General features: G+C 39.5%; 1 protein-coding gene and 1 long non-coding RNA gene across 2 annotated transcripts in view; one reads left to right on the top strand and one right to left on the bottom strand.

Annotated features, from left to right (window-relative positions):
- The window catches only part of KIF6 (kinesin family member 6), a 162,530-nt gene that overhangs the window by 36,727 nt on the left and 104,879 nt on the right, over positions 1–20,924 (top strand). Inside the window, exons 11-12 of the mRNA XM_035108133.3 lie at positions 16,382–16,487; positions 18,514–18,637. Of these exons, the coding sequence (XP_034964024.1) occupies positions 16,382–16,487; positions 18,514–18,637 (230 nt within the window). The remainder of the gene's footprint in view (positions 1–16,381; positions 16,488–18,513; positions 18,638–20,924) is intronic.
- On the bottom strand, positions 8,277–13,894 carry LOC148686332 (uncharacterized). The gene is made up of 2 exons (XR_015949110.1): positions 13,755–13,894; positions 8,277–8,474 (listed from the first exon to the last, which is right to left on the bottom strand). It is a non-coding gene; the product is annotated as an uncharacterized LOC148686332 (long non-coding RNA).

Below are 20,924 nucleotides of genomic sequence, written 5' to 3'. Positions count from 1 at the left end.
TTAGTTCTTCCGTGGGTGGTGGTGTGAGATTCCTGTTGGGGTTTAGGAGTAATTTAGTATTGTAATGCTCAAATCTTAACAAGCGTTCAAGAAATGCTCTTTGTGTTGAGAAGTGCCACAGAGCTAATTTCTTGTGGCCCAAAGTAAGCTTAAATGTATAAATTATGCTATGCCCAAATGTTTAGTATTGTGGTTCTACTTTATATAAGCAGAATGTGCTTGGCTGTGTTTGTGAAACACGTAAATTAGTAGACCTAAAACTGTAGATCCATGATAGCAGGCTGCAAACCTTTTCTTAAGCGAACAGCTGGCTTAGCCCTCATAGGGGAATCAGCAGGGCTGTTGTTGGGGGGTGGCAAACCAGGTCCTGGATCTCCTCTCTCTCTCTTTTTAAAACCTAACTTTTTAAAACAGCTCTATGCTTAAAGGGTGGCTGAGCACATTGTAAAGCATAGTGTCAATGAGACCCACAGCAGCCGCCACCCCCATCTTAATTTTCCCAGATAATTGCTGATATCATGACCCAGGGCTCTGAGTTCCTATCTTTGAGGGAAGTTGCTGGGGGTTCAGAGGACAACTTGGACTGGGAGGAAGATTTCCCCTCTGAACCAGCCTTTGATATCATTGCTTCCTCAGAGGTCTCAGCACCAAAATACCCCCTGATACCAATGTCTCTCCAGTCTGAAGAGGTCATATTGCCTTCTTCAGACTCTGAGGACTCCAGCTCAGAAATCGTGGTGGAAGCCCAGCCTCCATCAAACTGCTGGAGTCAGTAGCTTCTACAACAGGCTGGGTCATTTAAGAATATGGCATGTCACTAATCATTGGTGGGATTAGCTCTTCAGAGGAAGCTGTGTAGTCCTGTTTGAGACTCAGTGTGGGTTTCCTGGTTGTTGGAGCAGTATTCAAGTCTACTTTGTATGACTTCTAGCCTAGGCACTGTTGGGAGCTATCCAGGGTGCTACCCACCTTGCTTGTTTTCCTTTTAGATCAGGCTTCCTCAAACTCGGCCCTCCAGATGTTTTGAGACTACAATTCCCATCATCCCTGACCACTGGTCCTGCTAGCTGGGGATCATGGGAGTTGTAGGCCAAAAACACATGGAGGGCTGAGTTTGAGGAAGCCTGTTTTAGATCTTCACCTCTGCTTTGCTTGATCTCACTTATTGGAACCTACTCTCTGCTTTGTCTGACAATGCCTTGATGGCACTTGACTTTTGCTTGATCTGACTTTGCTTCCTGGATTCTTAATTGATACTAGCATAAGGTTATATGGTGTCTCTGGACTCTGTGGTTACCACACATATACCACTAGAACCTTGTTGCTGGCTGGAACCACTGCCTAAGCTAGAGCAGATGGATAGGGTGGCGAAGAGGTGGTGGTGAGAGAGGTGGGGGAGGGAGGAGGAGTGTCATGTTGTACAGGACTTGCTTTAGTTGCAATCCATACATATGATGCAGTTCTTGCCAACAAACTGGGGGGTGGAGTGGAGGACTCAATCCACTTACAGTGCACTGGGTCCAGAAAATCCTGTTAGCACACCATACAATAAGCCCTGACAAGCAAGAGCCATTATTTGTTTTCTCCCATCTGAAAGGCAGCCTAAATTTGCATCTATATATAAAAATTGGAGTATAAAAGTTTCAGGCAAATTTGTGTCATGCGCCTGTGACGTAGGCAAGACATCTGGATCATTCAATATGTATTCCGGCACTTCAGATGCCAGCCACCACACAAGTGGATTCAAAGAGACCATGTTATACATTACCCAGTTGGGACTGAGGGAAACATGGTTGGCCTTGATATACTTATATCAGATTCCAGATCCCACTGAAGAAATGTCGGGATAAAACACATTGTCTGTGTGTGATCCCACAACCTGCTCCTAACTGCTGAATCATGGTTAAGGAATTCAGAGCATTATATCTGCACAGGGCCGATGAACACTACACTGTCTTTTATTAAAACCTCCAGGAAATAAGATTTCATAATGTTTCTGGACAATCTCTTCCATTGACCAGCAGTTAGGAAAAATTTCTTAATGCTTCATACATTTCCGTCAGCCTTTTAGGTATTTGTAGCTCTGTATTTGTACCCTTAGGGCATTATCATCTAGGAGTCATAAAGGAGCTGTTGTTTCAGTTGAGTTTGTAATGGGAATATAAAGCCTACATTGGCAAGAATGCTTATTTGCATTACGAATGCCTCTTTCATTCCTCCTAGGAACATAGGAAGCTACCTTGAACCATGGGTTCAAATGATTCACTTTTTTGGCATTGACTGGCAGTGGTTCTCCTCTGATGTAGAAACAACAGATGTTATCATAAACTGAGAGAGAGGTTCAAAGGCAGTCTAAATCTGATGTATGAGAAAGCCCCTTATCTTTCTCAATTGTTCATAGTTTCTATGCCAGTTCTATATTCTTGGTCTCCTCTGAATTATTCCAACTTACTGCTATCCTGTTTATTATGTGGTGATCTAAGGTGGACATGGTATGTTAGCAGGTGTAACCTGTGGTAAATAGAGCACCAGAATTATTTCCTTGGTGCTGCATACACTGGTGTTATTCATGTAAACGGCATTTGCCTAAATTGCAACTCCATCACATTTTTGTCTCAGACTGAGGAGCTAGATTAAATTTAGATTTAAAAATACTCAGAACATGATCCAGGAGAACAGGAACTTGTTAGGGGCTGACATGTGCAAACTGTCTACTGGTCAAGGAGCCAAGTTGAGTCTGTTGCTGAGAATTTAGTGTTGAATAAGGAAGCACAAGCTGATGTGGAAAACCAGCAAGAATGAGGCAGGAATTGAGGTCAGGTAGTCTCTGTGGAAGACAGCTAATAAAAATAGGAACAAATCAAGCAAATAGAAGAAGCTGAATCAGAAGCACTTACCTGGAACCCACAGAAAAGCCACAGAGCTGTAGTTTTGCTTTGTTCAACTATCAACTTATAATTGGTGACAGCAAAATGACATATGACAGATTTTCAACTTTTTAATGTTGAATTGGTTCAGATGACTATATAATTTTACAAGAAAAGGAAATGTTTATTGCATAATGTAGAACTGATACATTGTATACAGGGTAATACCAATTTGCATGGTTCCTATTTATTAAGTATACCTAGGGATCGCATCACATCTTACAGAGAAACAAATACATGAATGTGCACTCAGTCAGTCAGTTTTCCACATTAGCCAGTGTACTTGTGTGTGCAAACATTGCCGGATTCACGCTTCAGGTGTGCACACAAGACACCAGAGGCATATATTTAAAACGATAATGGGCCTAGCAATAATTGCTTCCAGGGGAACAATTTGTTTTGAATAGTAAGTGGCTCAGATGAATAGAGAGTCAGACTGAAGAGGTCTGTGTTCATTTCCTTGTCAACAGTGAAAGTTGCTAGGTGGCCATATGTGAAGCCAGCCACTGCAAAGCTTCAGCACAAGTCTAGATAGAATAGAATAAGCTCAGGGTACATCATCCTGAGAAAGAATGAGATACAAAGGGCAGAGTCCATCTAATGATTCCTATCAGTGAAAGCCCTGTGCAAGGACTTCCACTTTTGCAATGGGACTCCCCCCTCCTCCTATGCCCCCCTGCAAATGGCTGGGGAGTTGGAAGAACACACAGAACAATACGCAGCAGGAGGAGAGTGGGGTTCATTCTGCCTAGCAGGCTGAATGCTTAGTCTGCTTATAGAGGCAAGTTTTTGCGTAGCACCTAAAGCTATATAATGATGGCACCAGTGAGCCTTCTTGGGTAGAGAGTTGGAGCAACAGCACATCATGCTTCCTTCAGCACATTTTAACCCCCTCTTCTGATATAGTGTGTGCAAGCAACCAGCGACTTGTCCCGTGCAGCATCTCCAGCTGCTCCTGTTGCTTTAAGTCCTTCCTTGCCCGTGGAGGAGGGGACGGTAGAGAGTGTAACTGGGACTGTCTCTTCTATGTCTGCACCTTCCTGCAAATCTTCCCCTGCCTCCTCTTCTCCCGTCTCTGACTGCCCAGCCTCTTCCTCTTCTGCCTGCATCATGGGTGGTACAGATCCCCACAAATCAGTGACCCCTTCCCCAGATTATCCTCCCGTACCCCCGCCTCCTCTTCCCACCCTTCAGACCCTGTCTATCCCTGACAATGTCCATTCAACTAAGCCCAGCTGTTAATTATTTTCTTTCATGACATTTGCAATGGAATGAAAACCAAATGTTCAGATTGTTTTTTAGTGAATTGATTCATGCACAAAACATAAATAAACAGTCTTGTAAATAAAATTGCAACTTCTTTGGAAAATCTAACCTTCAGTTTCTGCTTTAGTATATTATGTGCACCGTGCTGAATTAAGTGGGATAGACGGCTAAGTGTATTCAGTTTCGCAGCTAAGTCTTGTGCATATTTCCTAGTAAATAAGTTCCACTTTTCAATGGGATTTACTTTAAAGTAAGTTTAAAGAAAATATAGATACTTACAACCTTGGGTATACAGTTTGTGTACTTCAAAAATACTGCTGTTTATTTTGAAAATCTATTATATTGAGTTTAAACAACAATTCTCAGATTTTGAATTACTGCGTTTGGATGCTGTTGTCAGGCTTTCTTAATATGAAACTGATCTATAAACGTCATTTAAACTGGTGTTTCTTGTTTCGTAAGCCAGCATCTGCGCACATTTGAAAAAAATGTAGATTAAATAGCAACATGCACCCTCTCTAAAGGAGATAGTACTGTATACTTAGAGGCTTCTGTATTATAGGGTTTTTAACGCTGGATTTAAGTGGAATCTTTCTCCTTTTTATATTTTATGAGGAGCATGCCAGAAGTAAAGGGAGAGGCCTTTTTTTGTTTGGACAATGTTGGTATAAGTTCTTCCGCCAGATGAGCTCACTAGCAACTTAACTTTGCCCAGAAAGTCAGGATTTCAAATCAAAACTGCTGTGTTCCATAGCACCCACGCTTCCAGAATCCATGCCAGTTGGAACTCTTTAAGGCACAGATTACAAGTGCTGGCTTAGCACTTTAGTTTATTAATATCTTTACCTTACTACTTTTATATTGTCAAACAGAATAGAAATAGTCCTACAAATTCATACAGCAATGCATCTGCTTCAAGCATTGGACTGTAAACCTAGTAGGTAATATGGTATCTGAAAATATGATTAGGAGGGTACATAACAGGCTGATTTAAACATTATCTTTCTTTTATGTATCAAATTTACATCTTACCCGTTTTTACTGCAAGGAGCTCAAGACAGCATATAGGATTTTTCCCTTTCTAGTCTCGGATGAGACTGAGAGAGAATGACTGGCAGCAAGTCACCCAGTGAGATTTATGCCTGAGTGGGGATTTTAACCTGGATCTTGGTCCAGCACTCTAACCACTATGCTAGATTATTGCAGGGAGTTAGACTAGATGACCCTCAGGGTACCTTCCAGCTCTATAGTTCTATGATTCTATAATTCATTGCTTACCAATTCATTTCTACCCCAATTCATGGGTTGCTTTTTGACCAATAAGGTCCTAAATAGTCTACAATTAGGATATTTCAAGGACTCTCAAAACCTGTTTAAACCTGTATGATTTTTTTGATCGCTATCCTATGGTTTAAGCCTCTCTACCCATCCCAGTAGGGACGCGGGTGGCACTGTGGTCTAAACCACAGAGCCTAGGGCTTGCCGATCGGAAGGTCGGCAGTTTGAATCCCCGCGACGGGGTGAGCTGCAGTTGCTCGGTCCCAGCTCTTGCCAACCTAGCAGTTTGAAAGCACGTCAAAAGTGCAAGTAGATAAATAGGTACTGCTCCGGTGGGAAGGTAAACGGCATTTCTGTGTGCTGCTCTGGTTCGCCAGAAGCGGCTTAGTTGTGCTGGCTACATGACCCGGAAGCTGTACACCGGCTCCTTCAGTCAGTATAGCGAGATGAGCGCCACAACCCCAGAGTCGTCCATGACTGGACCTAACGGTCAGGGGTACCTTTACCTTTTTACCCATCCCAGTGCCCCAGTGGGGATACACATTATAGGCCCTTCTCTACATATCCCACACCTTGCTTTTTCTATGGAATTGACATCTTTTGGGTATTCATTTTGTAGAGGTCATCCAGATTCCTGCTTTGCAGGGGTTTGGACTAGATGATCCCTCCGCATGATCCCTTCCAACTCTACACTTCTATAATTCTATGCAGTTGTTTCTAAACTGTCAATCCCAAGCTTTTCTGCACCCACCCCCCTTATACCTTTAAATGGAACACTTATTCTTTGCAGGTTCAGCCAGTTTTATTGCTTCATGTTGATAGCAGCTGGGATGTGACTGAATAATTTTCCCTCGAAAGGCCTTTCTGGAAAACACCCTGTGCCATTTTTTTTCTGTAACGGGGAGGAAGTGTTTGCTTACTGCTTTCCTCTTGTTTTGTTCCTTTTATTTTTAAGATAGCATGATTTATAATACTGTTTGCTACTCTAGATAATTAAAAGATGAATGAATGATTCCCCCACCCGCCACATAGGGAAATAGCTGACATGGGGCAATTCCAAGAGTGTCTATTTAAGGAGAAATTATTCACTAATTCCACAGCTGGGATCAGTAGGAAGCAATAAAACAACTGAACTTGCATACAGTAACATTTATTTGAAGTGCCAGAGATCTTTGCTGAACGAAACTTTCACTGAAAATAGAAATTCTAAAAGGATAGGAATGGGAAAGGGATTGTTACTTAATATACCACTATATTTTAATGGAACCTTAGTTTTAATTCCACCTCCAACTAATTGCAGTTATGGCACCACACCATTTTGAACACACCCTTCCAAGAAAGATCTGCTTGGCTTCTGCCACATTACAAAGGTCTATCTCTTTTGTAGAACATTCAGCAGAGGGCTTGCAGAAGAATGACCAATTAAAACACAAATAGTTTTATCTGGTTCTGTTCTTTGGTCGTTGCTCATTGTATAGGTATATTCTGACCTGCTTTTACTGCCTTATTGGGATTTGTTGACCACCTTGGGGATCTTTTTAATGATAGAATAGTGTAATATAAATATTTTTATAGCTAAGTAAATATGTACTATAAATAAACTATATTTTCAGTTACAGGATAACATAAGAAATTAATTTTCTGATTCATGGCAAGCGAGTATTTGGTATCAAATCTTGCTACTAACAACTCAAATGAGCTGAAAATAATATGTGTAATGAAATAGTGGAACTCTTTTTCACACACACACACACCCAACTTCTGAACCTGGCTTCATTGTGTGCTTCCACAGAAGGTTTTCTTCAAATGGAAATTGTATCCTTTGTACACTATATGAAATCATTTTTCTTGGACATGTTAAGGAAAAGATGAACAGCATCTGTTGGTCATTGACTGAAAATAGGTTGTTCAGCCTCATCACTGAGATTGACACCTGCATACCTTCCAGTCTGTAACAGTTTATTATTACACTAAATGTTACAATACATTTTGTTTGTTTGTTTGTTCATTCAGTCATTTAAATAATGCATATACTGCTTAATACCAGGGTGCAATAAAATGCAGCATTCATCATAAAATTAGTTACAATCAACACTCACTTCAAATGCCTTCTGAAATTATTAAAAAACATGTTTTTACTAAGGCATCAGTATCTGATCTCAGCCAGCATGTAATTCCACGGAATTGGGTGTCCGCTGGTGGAGGATACAAGCCATGCATCCAAACTGTGGGAGACCACAAACAATGGATTTCCACTATCAAGTGGTATTTAAAATATCCTGGATTCAAGTTGTTAAGGGTATTGTTAATACAAAAACGTTAAACCTGCTTTAGTAGTATAAGGGTAGCCAATGCAAGCTTTTAAGCATCAGAGTTATGTGCCAGCAGCAATCTGTACCAACAGTCTTGCTGTAGAATATTTGAATGTTGACTTCCATTTGCCATGCTGGCTGGGGCTAATGGGAGCAATAATAACAATCGTTTCCCCCCACTTCAGTGCAAAGTGGTTTATATGCAGGCATTTGCTTGGAAGTAATTTAAACATGTATTAAGAAAAAGGATATGCAGCTTTTGTTAATTGAAAATTTGGGACTCCGGGAGGGAGGAAATCAGGACCTGGGGCATTATACAATTATCTCATGTGGCTAAAAAGCATCCATTGGCCTCTGTTTTTCAAAATGTTAATACCACATAATGATTAGCATCTGTACAACTTTTAAAGGCCAGAGACTCACTGATGCAATTTATTGAAGTGGTGACCTAGAAATGTAACTTGCTTAAATTAATACATCTTTTTCTGAAATATGATCCATCAATAGAGTTGTGTATTTTGGACACATCTGTCCAGTCCCCTCTTATAACAATATTCCCCATTAGTCCTTCATGCTGCATTGATTGTCATGTTGCTTGTAGAATGCTAAGGTGTTAATCAAATCAGTGCTGCTGTGAAGGCTCACTATGTTCATTCATTCTGCATACTTCTCAGCTGTATAAGTCACTTTACTCAGCAATGATATTTTTTTTTTTTTTCAGAATAAAACATCTTTATTGATTTTTTAACAGAACAAACAGAACAAATATTTTCTTCTCACAGAAATAAAGATTTTCATTAAAGAAGCTACAAATTTGTTTTCATTATTATTACCCTGATGACTTCCCGTCACCTCCCATAGCGCGACTCTTCTTTTTTGCGAAGTACATACTTTTCTCTTCGTCCTCTTATAATCTCTTTTGTACACCAATAAATCCAATCATACCGATAATTCTTTTAGGTTCTAGTATTACTTTATAGACCAGTCATTCTAAGGCTGCCATGGAAATTACCGAATGTCCATTTCTCTCTTGCATGTATCTCTTAAGCACATCCCATTTTTTGGTAAACATCTGTTTCGTAACTCCCCTTAAGTTATCTGTTAACTGAGCCAGCTCTATCATATCTGACAATTTATTTTGCCACTCCTGGAGTGTTGGGAGCGTATCCCCCTTCCACCTGGCCGCTATTAATAACCGGGCTGCCGCTGATGCATATAAAAAAATCTCCCTATATTTAGCTGGTAAGTCTCTGTTCAGGATTCCCAACAAAAAGGCCTCTGGTCGTTTTTGGAATGTTAATCTGAAGATCTTTTTCATTTCTTCATAAATTGTATTCCAAAACTCTCTAACCATCCGGCATCCCCACCACATATGCATAAAATCTCCTCTCCCTTCCCCACACCTCCAACATCGATCTGATATGTTCTTATACATTTTAGAGAGTTTGGCAGGTGTGAGGTACCATCGGTAAAACATTTTGAACATATTTTCTTTGATGGAATACGACACGGTAAATCTCATGCTGTTTTTCCAGAGGGCCTCCCACTCATCAATCATTATCGTACGCCCGATGTCCTGGGCCCATTTAATCATAACTTCCTTTACCGCCTCTTCCTTGACCTCCCAGTCAAGCAAGAGGCGGTACATTTTTGATATAATTTTGTTATTGTTGTCAAGCAAAATTTTTTCCAATTCTGTTGGTTGATTATTAAATCCTTTCTTTTTATCTTGTTTAAAAGTTTCGTTTAGTTGGTGATAGTCTAGCCAACTCGTTAACTTGTTCTTAATTTCTTCATATGGCCTCAACTTAAATTGACCCTCTTCAATTACCAATAATGATCTATAAGTTACCCAATCGCCTTTCATGTTCTTTTTTTTGACCGCTATGGCTTCCATAGGGGATATCCATGATGGTGTTTTGGGTTCCAATAACCCCTTGTATTTGGCCCACACTTTAAAAAGGGAGCCTCTTATTATATGGTTGGTGAGTCCTCTATGCACTTTGTTTTTATCATAATTTAGATAAGCGTGCCAGCCAAATCTTAAATCAAATCCTTCTATGTCGAGGAGGTCCGTTTTTTGGAGCAGAAACCAGTCTCTCATCCACAGGAAGCATGCGGCCTCATAGTATAGCTTAAGGTCCGGTAGGCCAAACCCACCTCTCTCTTGGATGTCAATCAGGAGAGTATGTTTGATTCTTGGCCTTGCACCTTGCCATATGAATTTCGATATTTCTTTCTGCCATGATGTTAAATATTTCGTACCTCCTAATATTGGTAAGTTTTGAAACAGGAAGATAAGTTTCGGAAGGACACTCATCTTGATTGCTGAGATGCGTCCCCAAAATGACAATTTTAATCTGCTCCAGATCTCCATATTACGTCTTATGTGTTCCCATGTTTTTATATAGTTATCCTGGTAAAGATTAATATTTTTAGGTGTTAGCCAGATCCCTAGGTACTTAATTTTGGAAGAGAATTTTAAGTGTGTTAATTTTTCAATTTCCGTCTTTTCTTCCGAGGTCAGATTTTTGGCCAGGAGCTTCGTTTTTTTGTTATTTAATTTAAAACCCGCCACTTTCCCGAATTCTTCTATAATTTCTAATAGCCTGATTGTACTCTCTTTAGGGTCCTCTGTCGTAATTATTAAGTCATCTGCAAATGCCCGCAGCTTGTATGTTCTACTACCAAGTGTTACCCCCTTAATCTCCTTCTCTTCTCTGATCTTATTATTTAGAATCTCCATTATTAAAATGAAGATCAAGGGAGACAGGGGGCACCCTTGCCTAGTTCCTTTGTTTATTTCACATTCTTCTGAGATGTTATTATTTACCAATATCTTTGTTTTTTGTTTATTATAAATTGCCTGAATCGCATTGCAGAAAGACTTCCCAAATTCCATTTGTTGGATGGTGGCTGTCATAAATTTCCATGAAATCTTGTCGAATGCTTTTTCAGCGTCGACTGAGATCAAAAGGCTTGGTTTATCAATTCTCAAATCCAGATACTCTAGGATATTTATGATGTTCCGTATATTGGTTTGCATTAAGCGCCCAGGGAGGAATCCCGCCTGGTCCTCATGTATGATTTGGGCCAGAATTTTCTTAAGCCTGTCTGCCAAGATACTGGCGAACAACTTGTAATCGTTATTTAATAACGAAATGGGCCTATAATTTGAGGGGTGGGTCAAATCCACCCCCTCTTTTGGTATTAGAGTAATATAGCTCTCGGCCCACGTTCTTGGCAGCTCTCCTCCCTCCAATATATTATTCATTATATCCTTAAGCGGTTCTATTACCGCTTCCTCGACTTTTTTATAATAGATTGCGGGTAAACCATCAGGGCCTGGCGTTTTCCCTGATTTGGCTTTTTTTATTGCTTGACTAATATCGAAAGTTGAGATCCGTGCGTTAAGTATTTTTGCCTGTTCCTTATTAATTTTCCTCACATTATTTTGGCCCAAATATTGATTAATTTCTTCGATTGTTTCTTTTCCTTCTTTATATAGTTCTTGATAGAAGTCCAGAAATACTTTTTCAATTTCTTTTGGGTTATTAGTAATACTATCCCCTATTTTCATCTTATTGATAATTCTTTCGTTTTGTCTTTTTTTCAATTGCCAGGCTAATAACTTGCTCGGCTTATTAGCCTGTTCGAAATTTTTCTGCCTCATCAACTTTATTTTCCACTGGATCTCCTCATTCAATATTGTGGAATATTGTAGCTGGAGTGATTTAAGATTTTGTTTTAATTTTTCATTTTCAGGGTTTTTATAGAGTTCATTTTCATTTTTCCTAATTTCCTCCCAGATTACTTGTTTTCTTTTTTCCTTTTGTTTGACTAATATTGCATTTTGTTTGATAAAGAACCCTCTTATCACTGCTTTCCCAGCGTCCCATACCGTTGTACTTGGTGTTCCTTTCTCTAAATTTAGGGAAAAGAATTCTCGAAGAGTCTTTTTTGCTTTATCTATTACTCCTTCGTCATTCAATAAGGATTCATTTAATCTCCACCTTCTTGCTTTGGGCCCTTCTTCCTTAAGCCAAATAAGGACCGGATTATGATCGGATAGGGTTTTGGGTTGGATCTCAGCTTTATGTATTCTTAAGGTAAGTTCTTTAGGGATCCATATCGCATCTATTCTGCCCGCTGACTTATTGGGCTCAGAGAAAAAGGTGTATTCTCTTTCTACTGGATGTTTAGCCCTCCAGGCATCATTTAAGTTTAATGTTTCCATGGTTTGGCTAAAAATTATCGGCAATTTAGTTTGCTTGGAATCCTGGTTACTTTTTTTTTTTGTCCTATCAATATCCGGTGATGTGACCCCATTTAAGTCTCCCAGTAAGATTATCCTCTCTCCCACATATTCTAATAACTTTTCCCCCAGCGCATTGTAAAATTCTTTCTGTCTTTTATTGGGTGCGTATATTCCTATTATTATTATCTTTTCTCCACATATTGTTATTTCTACAATCACTATCCTCCCTTCCGAATCATTAAATAGCAATTTTGGTTCCAAATATTCTTTTACATAGAGGACAACTCCTCTCTTTTTAGTCTTATCAGCCGAAATGAATTCACGCCCTAATTTCTTATTAGAGAGAACTCTAATATGTTTTTGGGTCACATGAGTTTCCTGTAAACAGGTCACATCAATTCTTTGCTTAAGTAGTTCATATTCCACCTTATTTCTTTTGGTTTTATCATTTAGACCGTTCACGTTCCAAGTCAATAATTTTAGATTCATTTTCTTTTATTTGGTTATCTCTTTAAAAGTTTATTAATTTATTTGAACTCTTCTTTATATCGTCTATTAAAAAAAAGTGCAGTCAAAGTAAAAAGAAGTTTTTGAGTCGTTATATAATAACCAATAGTTACACAAATACAAACTTATATCTTCATCCAATTCTTTTTAACTTTGTTCTATCTCTGTTGGGTTATCAGAATCCGGATCTAATTCTGGATCCTCCGCTCCTCCGCTTGGCCTTCTTACAGTTCCTAAATGTTTGGAATATTTTCTCCAATATTTCGATGCATCCTCTGGTAGAACAAACTTTCGCCTTTTCCCTTTGAAGAAAAAGGAGAAACCCTCTGGAAATTCCCACCTATGGGTTATACCTTTCCCTCTAAGAGCATCTACATATGGTTTAAATTTTTCACGCTTCTTCAAATATCTAGTCGGGATTATCTTGTGTATAATTATGTCATTATCATCAATCTGCAATCTTTTTTTGTTACTGGTTTGGAGGATTTTATCTCTGATATCCAAAGTTTTAAATGTTACCAGGCAATCTCCCGGCCAATTGTTTGCCTTTGCAATGTTCGATCTTACCCTGAATGCCCTTTCTATGTGCTGTTCCATTTCTTGCTCAGTTATCTCCAACCAGTTCGCTAGTTCTATGGCCATCTTCTTGCCTATTTGTTCATCTGGTTGCTCGGGAATTGCTCTAAATCTCAGGGTTTTCTCCCTTCTATGCATCTCTATCATAGCAATTGCATCCAGTACAGCCTCGTGGGTTTCTTTCATATCCACCATATCTTTTTTTGCCCTTTCCCCCTCCCTCTTCATTTCCTTATTTTCATTTTGAAGTCTCCTTACTGTTTCCTCTAATCCAATTACTCTACCTTTTAGCTCTTGTACAGTTTTTGTAAGTTCTAGATTTTTCGTCATCACCTCATTTATTTTCCCTGTTAGCTCCGCTACAGTTTTTGCATTTCCATCTATTTTTTCTCCGAAAGTATCCAGCTTTTCATTCATATCATTTTTCATCTCTGTAAATTCTCTTTTGAGGCTCAGAATTAGTTCTTTTACATCCATAGAGGCGTCATTATCTATACCGGAGCCTCTTCTACCTGAATTACCAGCGTTCCCAACATTTCCTGCTACTGCTGTAGCTTGCGCTCTTTTGCTCCCCATATCTCACTGATGTTCCTGTCTCCCCTGTACAAAAACTCAAGCCAATCACTCCACTTCAGCAATGATAAGCCAGTTGTGCTATCACTAAATTATTCCTGTTGTGAAGGGTCATTGCATACATATACTTGAATTATATAATCACATACATTGTCATTTAATTCCAGTTTTATGAATTTTTGTTTGAAGACCATGGCTGATCCTAGGGGATTCATTGATCTTTAAGTGATCTTCACTTCTGCACATTAAATAATATACTGGGGTCTGTTGAAAAAGACAAAAGCAGCTATAAATGAACCATAGTTTACAAATACAGTAAGGTCAAAGAGAGGGCTTCCAAAATTCCTCTATGCATTGAAGTCTCTTCTCTTGTGTCTCATAGCCATGTGATCCTACATATTATCCTACATATTTTAAACACAACCTTCCTGCACTTTTAGAAAGCAATTACTGTACTAACTTAATGTTGGATGTCACTTAAGTTAATAGTTTTTAAAATTTGTTATTTGTTTTAAATGCACTATAAAAATAAGGAATGTTATAAAGGATTGTTGAATATAGTTCTAGCACACCATTTTAATTTTTTTAAAAATTAAACATTCTGTATTGTTTTGCTTTCTAACACCTCCTTATCTCAAGCTTTAATGTTGTAAAATTAGAATTTTATCCATTAGATTGTTAACGTCTGCACATTTAGCACTTTGTTTTCTACCACTGAGTTGTGTTGCAGAGTCCAATGTCCTGTTGCTTGATGTTTTCACTAATAAAAACTATTCGACTGCTTTAGTGCAGAAGTATTTATCCCAGAAGTATAGTGTATGAGGTGCTACAGTTTAGAGGGAAAATTTCTACATATTTTTAAATATCTCTTGATGGGGGTATCCATTGTGACTGCAAATACATAAGAGGGTTAAAATGGAATTTAGAATACTAGACTACCTAAACATGCTTTGCTATGTTTCATGTATGCTATTCTTAATGCTAATAATATTCTGAAGTTGACATTATTTGCAAGCAATGGCTAATTTATGACTGTTAGTGTTGTTGTTGTTTTATCACAGTCCAATGGTGTACTTTAGTGTGTATAACTGAGGAAATGATTCTGTTTCGATATTAAATTATGACTTTTAATGTCTTCTAAATCATGTGCAAAAGCCAATTTTTGGCCCTTGCCTGGCATGGTCTTTCCCACACTAGGGAACGTTTAATTTCCTGTCATGTTGGTAAACATTTCCATCAGTTCTGAAGATGTAAACTTTGGACTCAGCTATACAGCTGCAATTTTAAGTGTGTTGTAAAGTGCAGTATACAAATGTGACACTAGATGGTGATAGTGAGCTATGGCAAACTCAATATATTTTTCAAAATGTTTAAAAACCATTTTCACAGTGTTTTTTATATGTGTGTCGATTCCACCTTTAAAGTCAATGTCATTCTTTTTTAAAAAAACAGCAACAGCAATAGCAAAGTAAGGCATGTTGGTGCATAAGAAAAAACCTGCAAAGTTCACATTTGGTTGGATACTTCTACTGGACTGTGCCTTTCATATACTAGGACTCCTATTCTCTTTGATGGGAGGAAAGAACCCTGCATGGGGAAGGACATGTGGTACTGTGAATTATCAGTGTCCCAATATGGAAGAGAAAGATTTGCTCTCTGATTCTGTTCCAGTCAAATGTTAAAATGTATCCATGCATGATAAGTTGAAACAGAATGGAAGTGAAGATTCACATTCACATTTGCATCCAGCTTCAAATGATTCTTTGTGGTGAGAGAGACAACAGTCACATTGCTTCCTATGGAATGCCCCATTCCTGCTCTGGTGTGATTAAGTCATGTACAGATACCATTCTTGAGTGTCACTAGAGTTGGCTGGGGGGGGCCTTCCTTTTCTCTGGGGCCTCTCTGGGCACAATTGGGGTGCCAGACTGCAACAAGAATTTTTTTCTTTTAAGTGTTAAAGCATTGATTTCAATATTGCTAACTATATATTGTTGCTAAATGCAATCACTTCATTTTTCAAGAAATAATTATCCTGAAAATATTGGGCTCAGTGGTGGCATATAGGATTGTTTCACCTAAATATAGTGACTGTGGTAACTTGCTAATCCTTGGCTTCCAGAAGCAAGTCAAAAATTGAAACTATAATGTTATGAAGATATTTCCCCCACTATTCTTCAGAGGGTTGTAGTTCAGTTTTTGGGTGATTGAGTGATACTCATCCATCTTTTACTTGATGTCAACCCATTGAAATTAATGGATGTGACTACGTTAGGTCCATAGCTGCCAAGTTTTCCCTTTTCTCGCGAGGAAGCCTATTCAGCATAAGGGAAAATCCCTTTAAAAAAGGGATAACTTGGCAGCTATGGTTAGGTCCATGAATTTTAATAGGTCTGATCCCAAACACAAACATTTTTAGTGGACTACCAGCCTATATATTTGTGTTCAATTGAGATGACATTTAAAGAAAACAAAAAACTTACTGTAGCCAAAACTTTTTTAAAAAATGCAAAAACATTATTTTAAAACAATATATCTGTTTGTGATACTGTATATTGGGAAACACCACTTGTGGTATATTGGAAACAAGCTTTCTCTCAGTCTGGTATGCCTATTTGCTTGTATCTTCTGAAGATTAAGTATCTTTTCTGAAAGGTTGTATTTCCTCCTTTCTGTGAATTTAGGGTAGACGAACAGATTAAAAGTTTTTTGGAAGATATGGATCCTGAGAGCACATTGGAGTTAGGAGCTGATATGCGGAAGATCAAACACTCTTTCAACCATTTAAAGGTATGCTTCATTGGCTGCCATTTTCGGGGGTGAGGAAGCCTTCAACACAATAATAACGCTCCATGTGTTTTCATTTACTAGACATTCCAGGGAGAGAGGGAGAAGGAAATAAAAGCCCCAAATCAGAACTCCATAAAACTATACAATTGAAGCACTAAATAAATTGTTCATTTCTCACAGGAGAAAATAAATTGCTTTTGGTATGCATATTGTAATCGAGAGAATCTGAGTTGTCTGGTTTGAATGTAATGTATCCTAGATTAATTAGTAAGCTTGGAATGACAACTATGCTCATGAACTCCTCTTTTCCCTCATGCATCAGTTTTGGCCATGGGTTCTTCAAACCAGAGTTTCCTAGATGGGAGTACTGTGGTTTAATGTCTGTTTGCTAATCAGGATCTGAAACATGGTTTAAAATGTGGTGGTTTTTTTTTAAATTAAAAAACCACTATTATTCAAGTGTCAAAGCCAGTGGTTGGGGAGAAGTGTCTCCAGCTACCACTACAATAGCTTCTGATGAATCATATTGCACTTAGGGCAGGGATAAGAAGCAGAAACTGCAATTTTGACATAAACAGTAGTTCATCTTCATTTACTGCAAAAAAGTGGATAGTTATTATTTGAATAATTTTATACACTTTGTGAAGTCCACCTATATATCTTACATAAACAGACAAGCAAGCCATATTTTATTCAGCTGGAAACCATATATCCATATGTAATGTCTCCGGGAAACCTTGGACCTCAGCAATGAGGAGGCACCGCTGCTAAGACAGTCTTTACTGAGCTGTAGACATGGTTTATTGAAGAATAACACACAGTGACAACATCCACCCGGCAAGGGAGGAAAAGCACAAGACGAATGAATGGGTGGGGAACAGGTTACCACTAAAATACCTGTATCCCAGTTAATAGGATTCAGGTGCACATAATAAGATTCCACACTTAAAGTCACATACATCACAATATGCACACCATATTTACCTATAGGTTTGCCAACCTTTCATTACTGAAGTATTCCAGAAATAAGAGTAAATAGTTATGCTTTTTTAGCTAAATTAACATTGCACATTTGCTTAATTAATATTCCCTAAGAACTGTTGAGTATCTCTTTATTGCTAATTTTTAAAAAATGTAAATGCACAAATGTGCCTGCTCATATTGTTTTCAATATAGACAGAGTGAAGATAAAGGGAGAAGGGTAGGTTTTTTAAGGGAGTACCAAGGATGGAATAAAGGAGGGTTTACTGAAAGAAGCTGTGTTGGTCCAGGAAATGGAGACTGATCCCCCTCATTGTATTCAACTTAGCACTAAGGCTAAGGGGAGAATTCAGCATCACACTAATATGATTGTCCCATCAGCACATGCATTTCTGCTTACCAGACAGAATGATCTTCCTTCTTGTCCTCCCCACTCAATTTTTGGGGTTCTTTCAACCCTCCTGGGCAGAGTTGGAAAGGTAGATGGGTGTTGTGCAGACCAAGGAGCAAGCTTCTACTAGTGCCACAACTTAGTTGAATATGAGTAGATACTGTGTTAGAAACACTTCCGTGTGATAAATATATATATATTAAGAATTGGATCCCAAAAGGCATGTTCTAGTCCTGAAAAAATATGCGAGATTGCTGATTTAGGACAAGACATTAAGATGTATGTAGAGAAATGGGGTCAGTGGCAAAAGAACTTGTGTATAACTGCAAAGCAGGAAATAAGCTGAGATGAGAAAAGAGATGGTGCTAGAAACAGAGGTTTAAATGTAAGGATGAGAAATGGCATTTTTAGAGGAAAGCAACAGAGAGAGCAGAAGGCTTGAGGAGAAGGATGACATCAGATAAAAGTCATGAAAGTAACAGATGCATTCAAAATTGATTGACGTGGAATGAGAAGACAGGCAAGAGGGCCATTGCAGTGGTCAGCAGCAGTAGCATTCGGGTAAATAAGTTAGTGCAATTTGCTTCTAATGGAGGTAGGTCAACAGAATGTCAAAACTAAAGAACTGACCATTGCTTTTGTTCCATTTAATAGAGATTGGTTAATAATGCAAAGTTACCTAACAACCATCTGCTTGCGTCAGACACTAATAATTCAATTGGGCATGAAGAGTTGAAGAAGTTGAAGGATCTTCTGCAGCAACGAGACAATGAAATCAGTATCCTTGTCAACGAAAATGAGACAGTCACCAGTCTTCAAGTCAAATGGCCACTAATTTTACATGTCAATTCAAAAATGCAATGTAACTAAAGTGTGTGTGTGTGTGTATATATATATTCTATCTAAGCTGAGGTATTGACCTGGCTTTCCATAGTGAACTACTCATACCTAAGCATCCTAGCTAAGGAAAAGGCTGATACAGGTTTCCCCTGAAGTTGCCCAATGTTTCCATGTCGAGCAGCACTGGACAATCACCTCCCTTAATTCAAGACAGAACTTCATCTCCCCACCATCACCACCATTCCACAGGGATGAGGCAGTTCTCCTTGACTCTCTTCCTCTGACCAGAGGTGTGTTTTGATGGTATAGGTAATATTCTAGGGGGAAAGAGATAAATCCCAACCCCTGTAAGAGGTGAGGATTCTTCTTGACTATGCTTGGCTATCTCAGGGACAGTCCACCCATCCACCTTATATTATTGCTATTATCCTTGTTCATTTTTTTAGGGAGAGACCCTGATTGCTTAGGTCTATCATACCCTTTGTCATACCCTTCTAGGGACCATCTCAGACCATCGTATGCTTGAGAACAACACAACAGCGTTCTGTATATTCTAGCTCCCGTAATAACCAGCTCCAGATATGATCAGTTTACTATTTCCCCCCTAAATATACATTGACCTTATTTTCCATGAATCATTTGCCTTCCAGTTGAAGTTGTATAATTGCATAACTACACAACAATCTCAGAGGGCGATGTTCCCTCCTGTCTCCTACCCCACTGATCCATTTTACACCTTCAAAGGCAAATACGAATGATTTCTGACCCCAGAAAAGGTCATTGACTACAACCCCCATCATCACTAGCCAGCTTAGCCAATGGACAGGAATGACGAGAATTGTTGTTCAACATCATCTGGGGGCCCAAGGTTGAAGAACCCTGCCTTAGGCCTAGAGAAAGAGACAAATAGTGTCACATGTAAAACCACGCCCAATGAAAATATTTAAAGGCAGTGAGCCCTCATTGCACCTGTATAACAGGGGCGGAGGAAGGGGGGTGCGGTGGGTGTGGGCCGCCCCAGGTGTCACCACTGGGGGGGGTTTGACAAAATGCCCGGCAGCACTCACCGCGGGGCCTTCAGCGCGCCTGAGCCACGTGTCTCTCCTGGGAGAGACATGGTGGCTTGGGCGCACGCAGCCTCCACACTGCCTCCCCCCAGCTGTAGGGCGGCTGAGTGGAAGGAGGCAGGCAGACTCCGGGGACCCTGTGGTGTGCCCGCCCCTATGGGCGGCTCACCCTGCCCCTGGGCATACCGCCCCAGGTGCCCAAGCGGCTTCCTCCGCCACTGCCGTATAATATGGCTCAAAGAGGAGAATCCATTTGGTACCACCCGTTGGGAGTAATACATGCAGGCAGTGCCACTCACTGAGCCCAGCAGGATGGTTTGTAGCTTCCCTCCCCAGCACCAGTTTGAAGCAGGCTGGTTTGGGGAGTCTCCTGAGCATCTGCAGCCACTCAGGCAGATGGTCTACATCCTCAGTGGAGCGTAGTCCTGATGTTGAATGCCTCTCAGAGCAACAGCCTCTTAGAGACAGCTGCTTCTACAAGGGGGCAGAGGGCCTGATGTTAGCCTGTACCATTCTCCTCTCACCTCCTTCTACTGCCTTCAGTTGGGCTGAGTGGCAATCTAGCCACTATTTCCACTCCACCTGCACTCTCACAGTGGCAGGGGACTCCCAGAACCACAAGAGTAGGCATGGCCTCACCGGAATGGGGCAGAAGCTGGGAAAGACTGACAGCTATTTGTTCCTGTCCCATAAACTCCCCCTCACACAGATGATGCTGCAGGTCAGGGGAGCCTCTTTCTGAAAGGAGACACATGGGTATTTTAGCTGGGTTAGACATAATGTTTGTACTTTCATTGTCTAATTGAGTTCTTCCACCAAATTCTGCAACAAATGTTTCCTACACCTTTTTTTTTTACCAGACGCCAAGGTTTACTCTTATTGCCTGCTCTGCAGCAGGCTAGTTTAATCTCCTGGATGTAAAAGCTTTAGTGTGTTGCTTAGTCCTGACCTAGATCCAGGTTTCTGGAAACCTTATGTGAAGCACTTTCTTAAAAATAATAATAATGAAAATAGCAATGCTATATAAAGCACCATTTATTGCCATTCAAAAAGTTGAATTTCCTGTAATTGTTATTTTTAGTCAAATGAAATGTTGCTGAACTGTGGATTTCGAGTAAATGTAAATTTTTATTAAACCTGAGATTCAATATATATAAA

The sequence above is a fragment of the Zootoca vivipara genome, chromosome 3 (genome assembly GCF_965207765.1).
Source record: "Zootoca vivipara chromosome 3, rZooViv2.hap1.1, whole genome shotgun sequence".
Classification (NCBI taxonomy): domain Eukaryota; kingdom Metazoa; phylum Chordata; class Lepidosauria; order Squamata; family Lacertidae; genus Zootoca; species Zootoca vivipara.
Note: the sequence above shows the minus strand (reverse complement) of the source record. Positions and strands in the feature narration are given on the sequence as shown.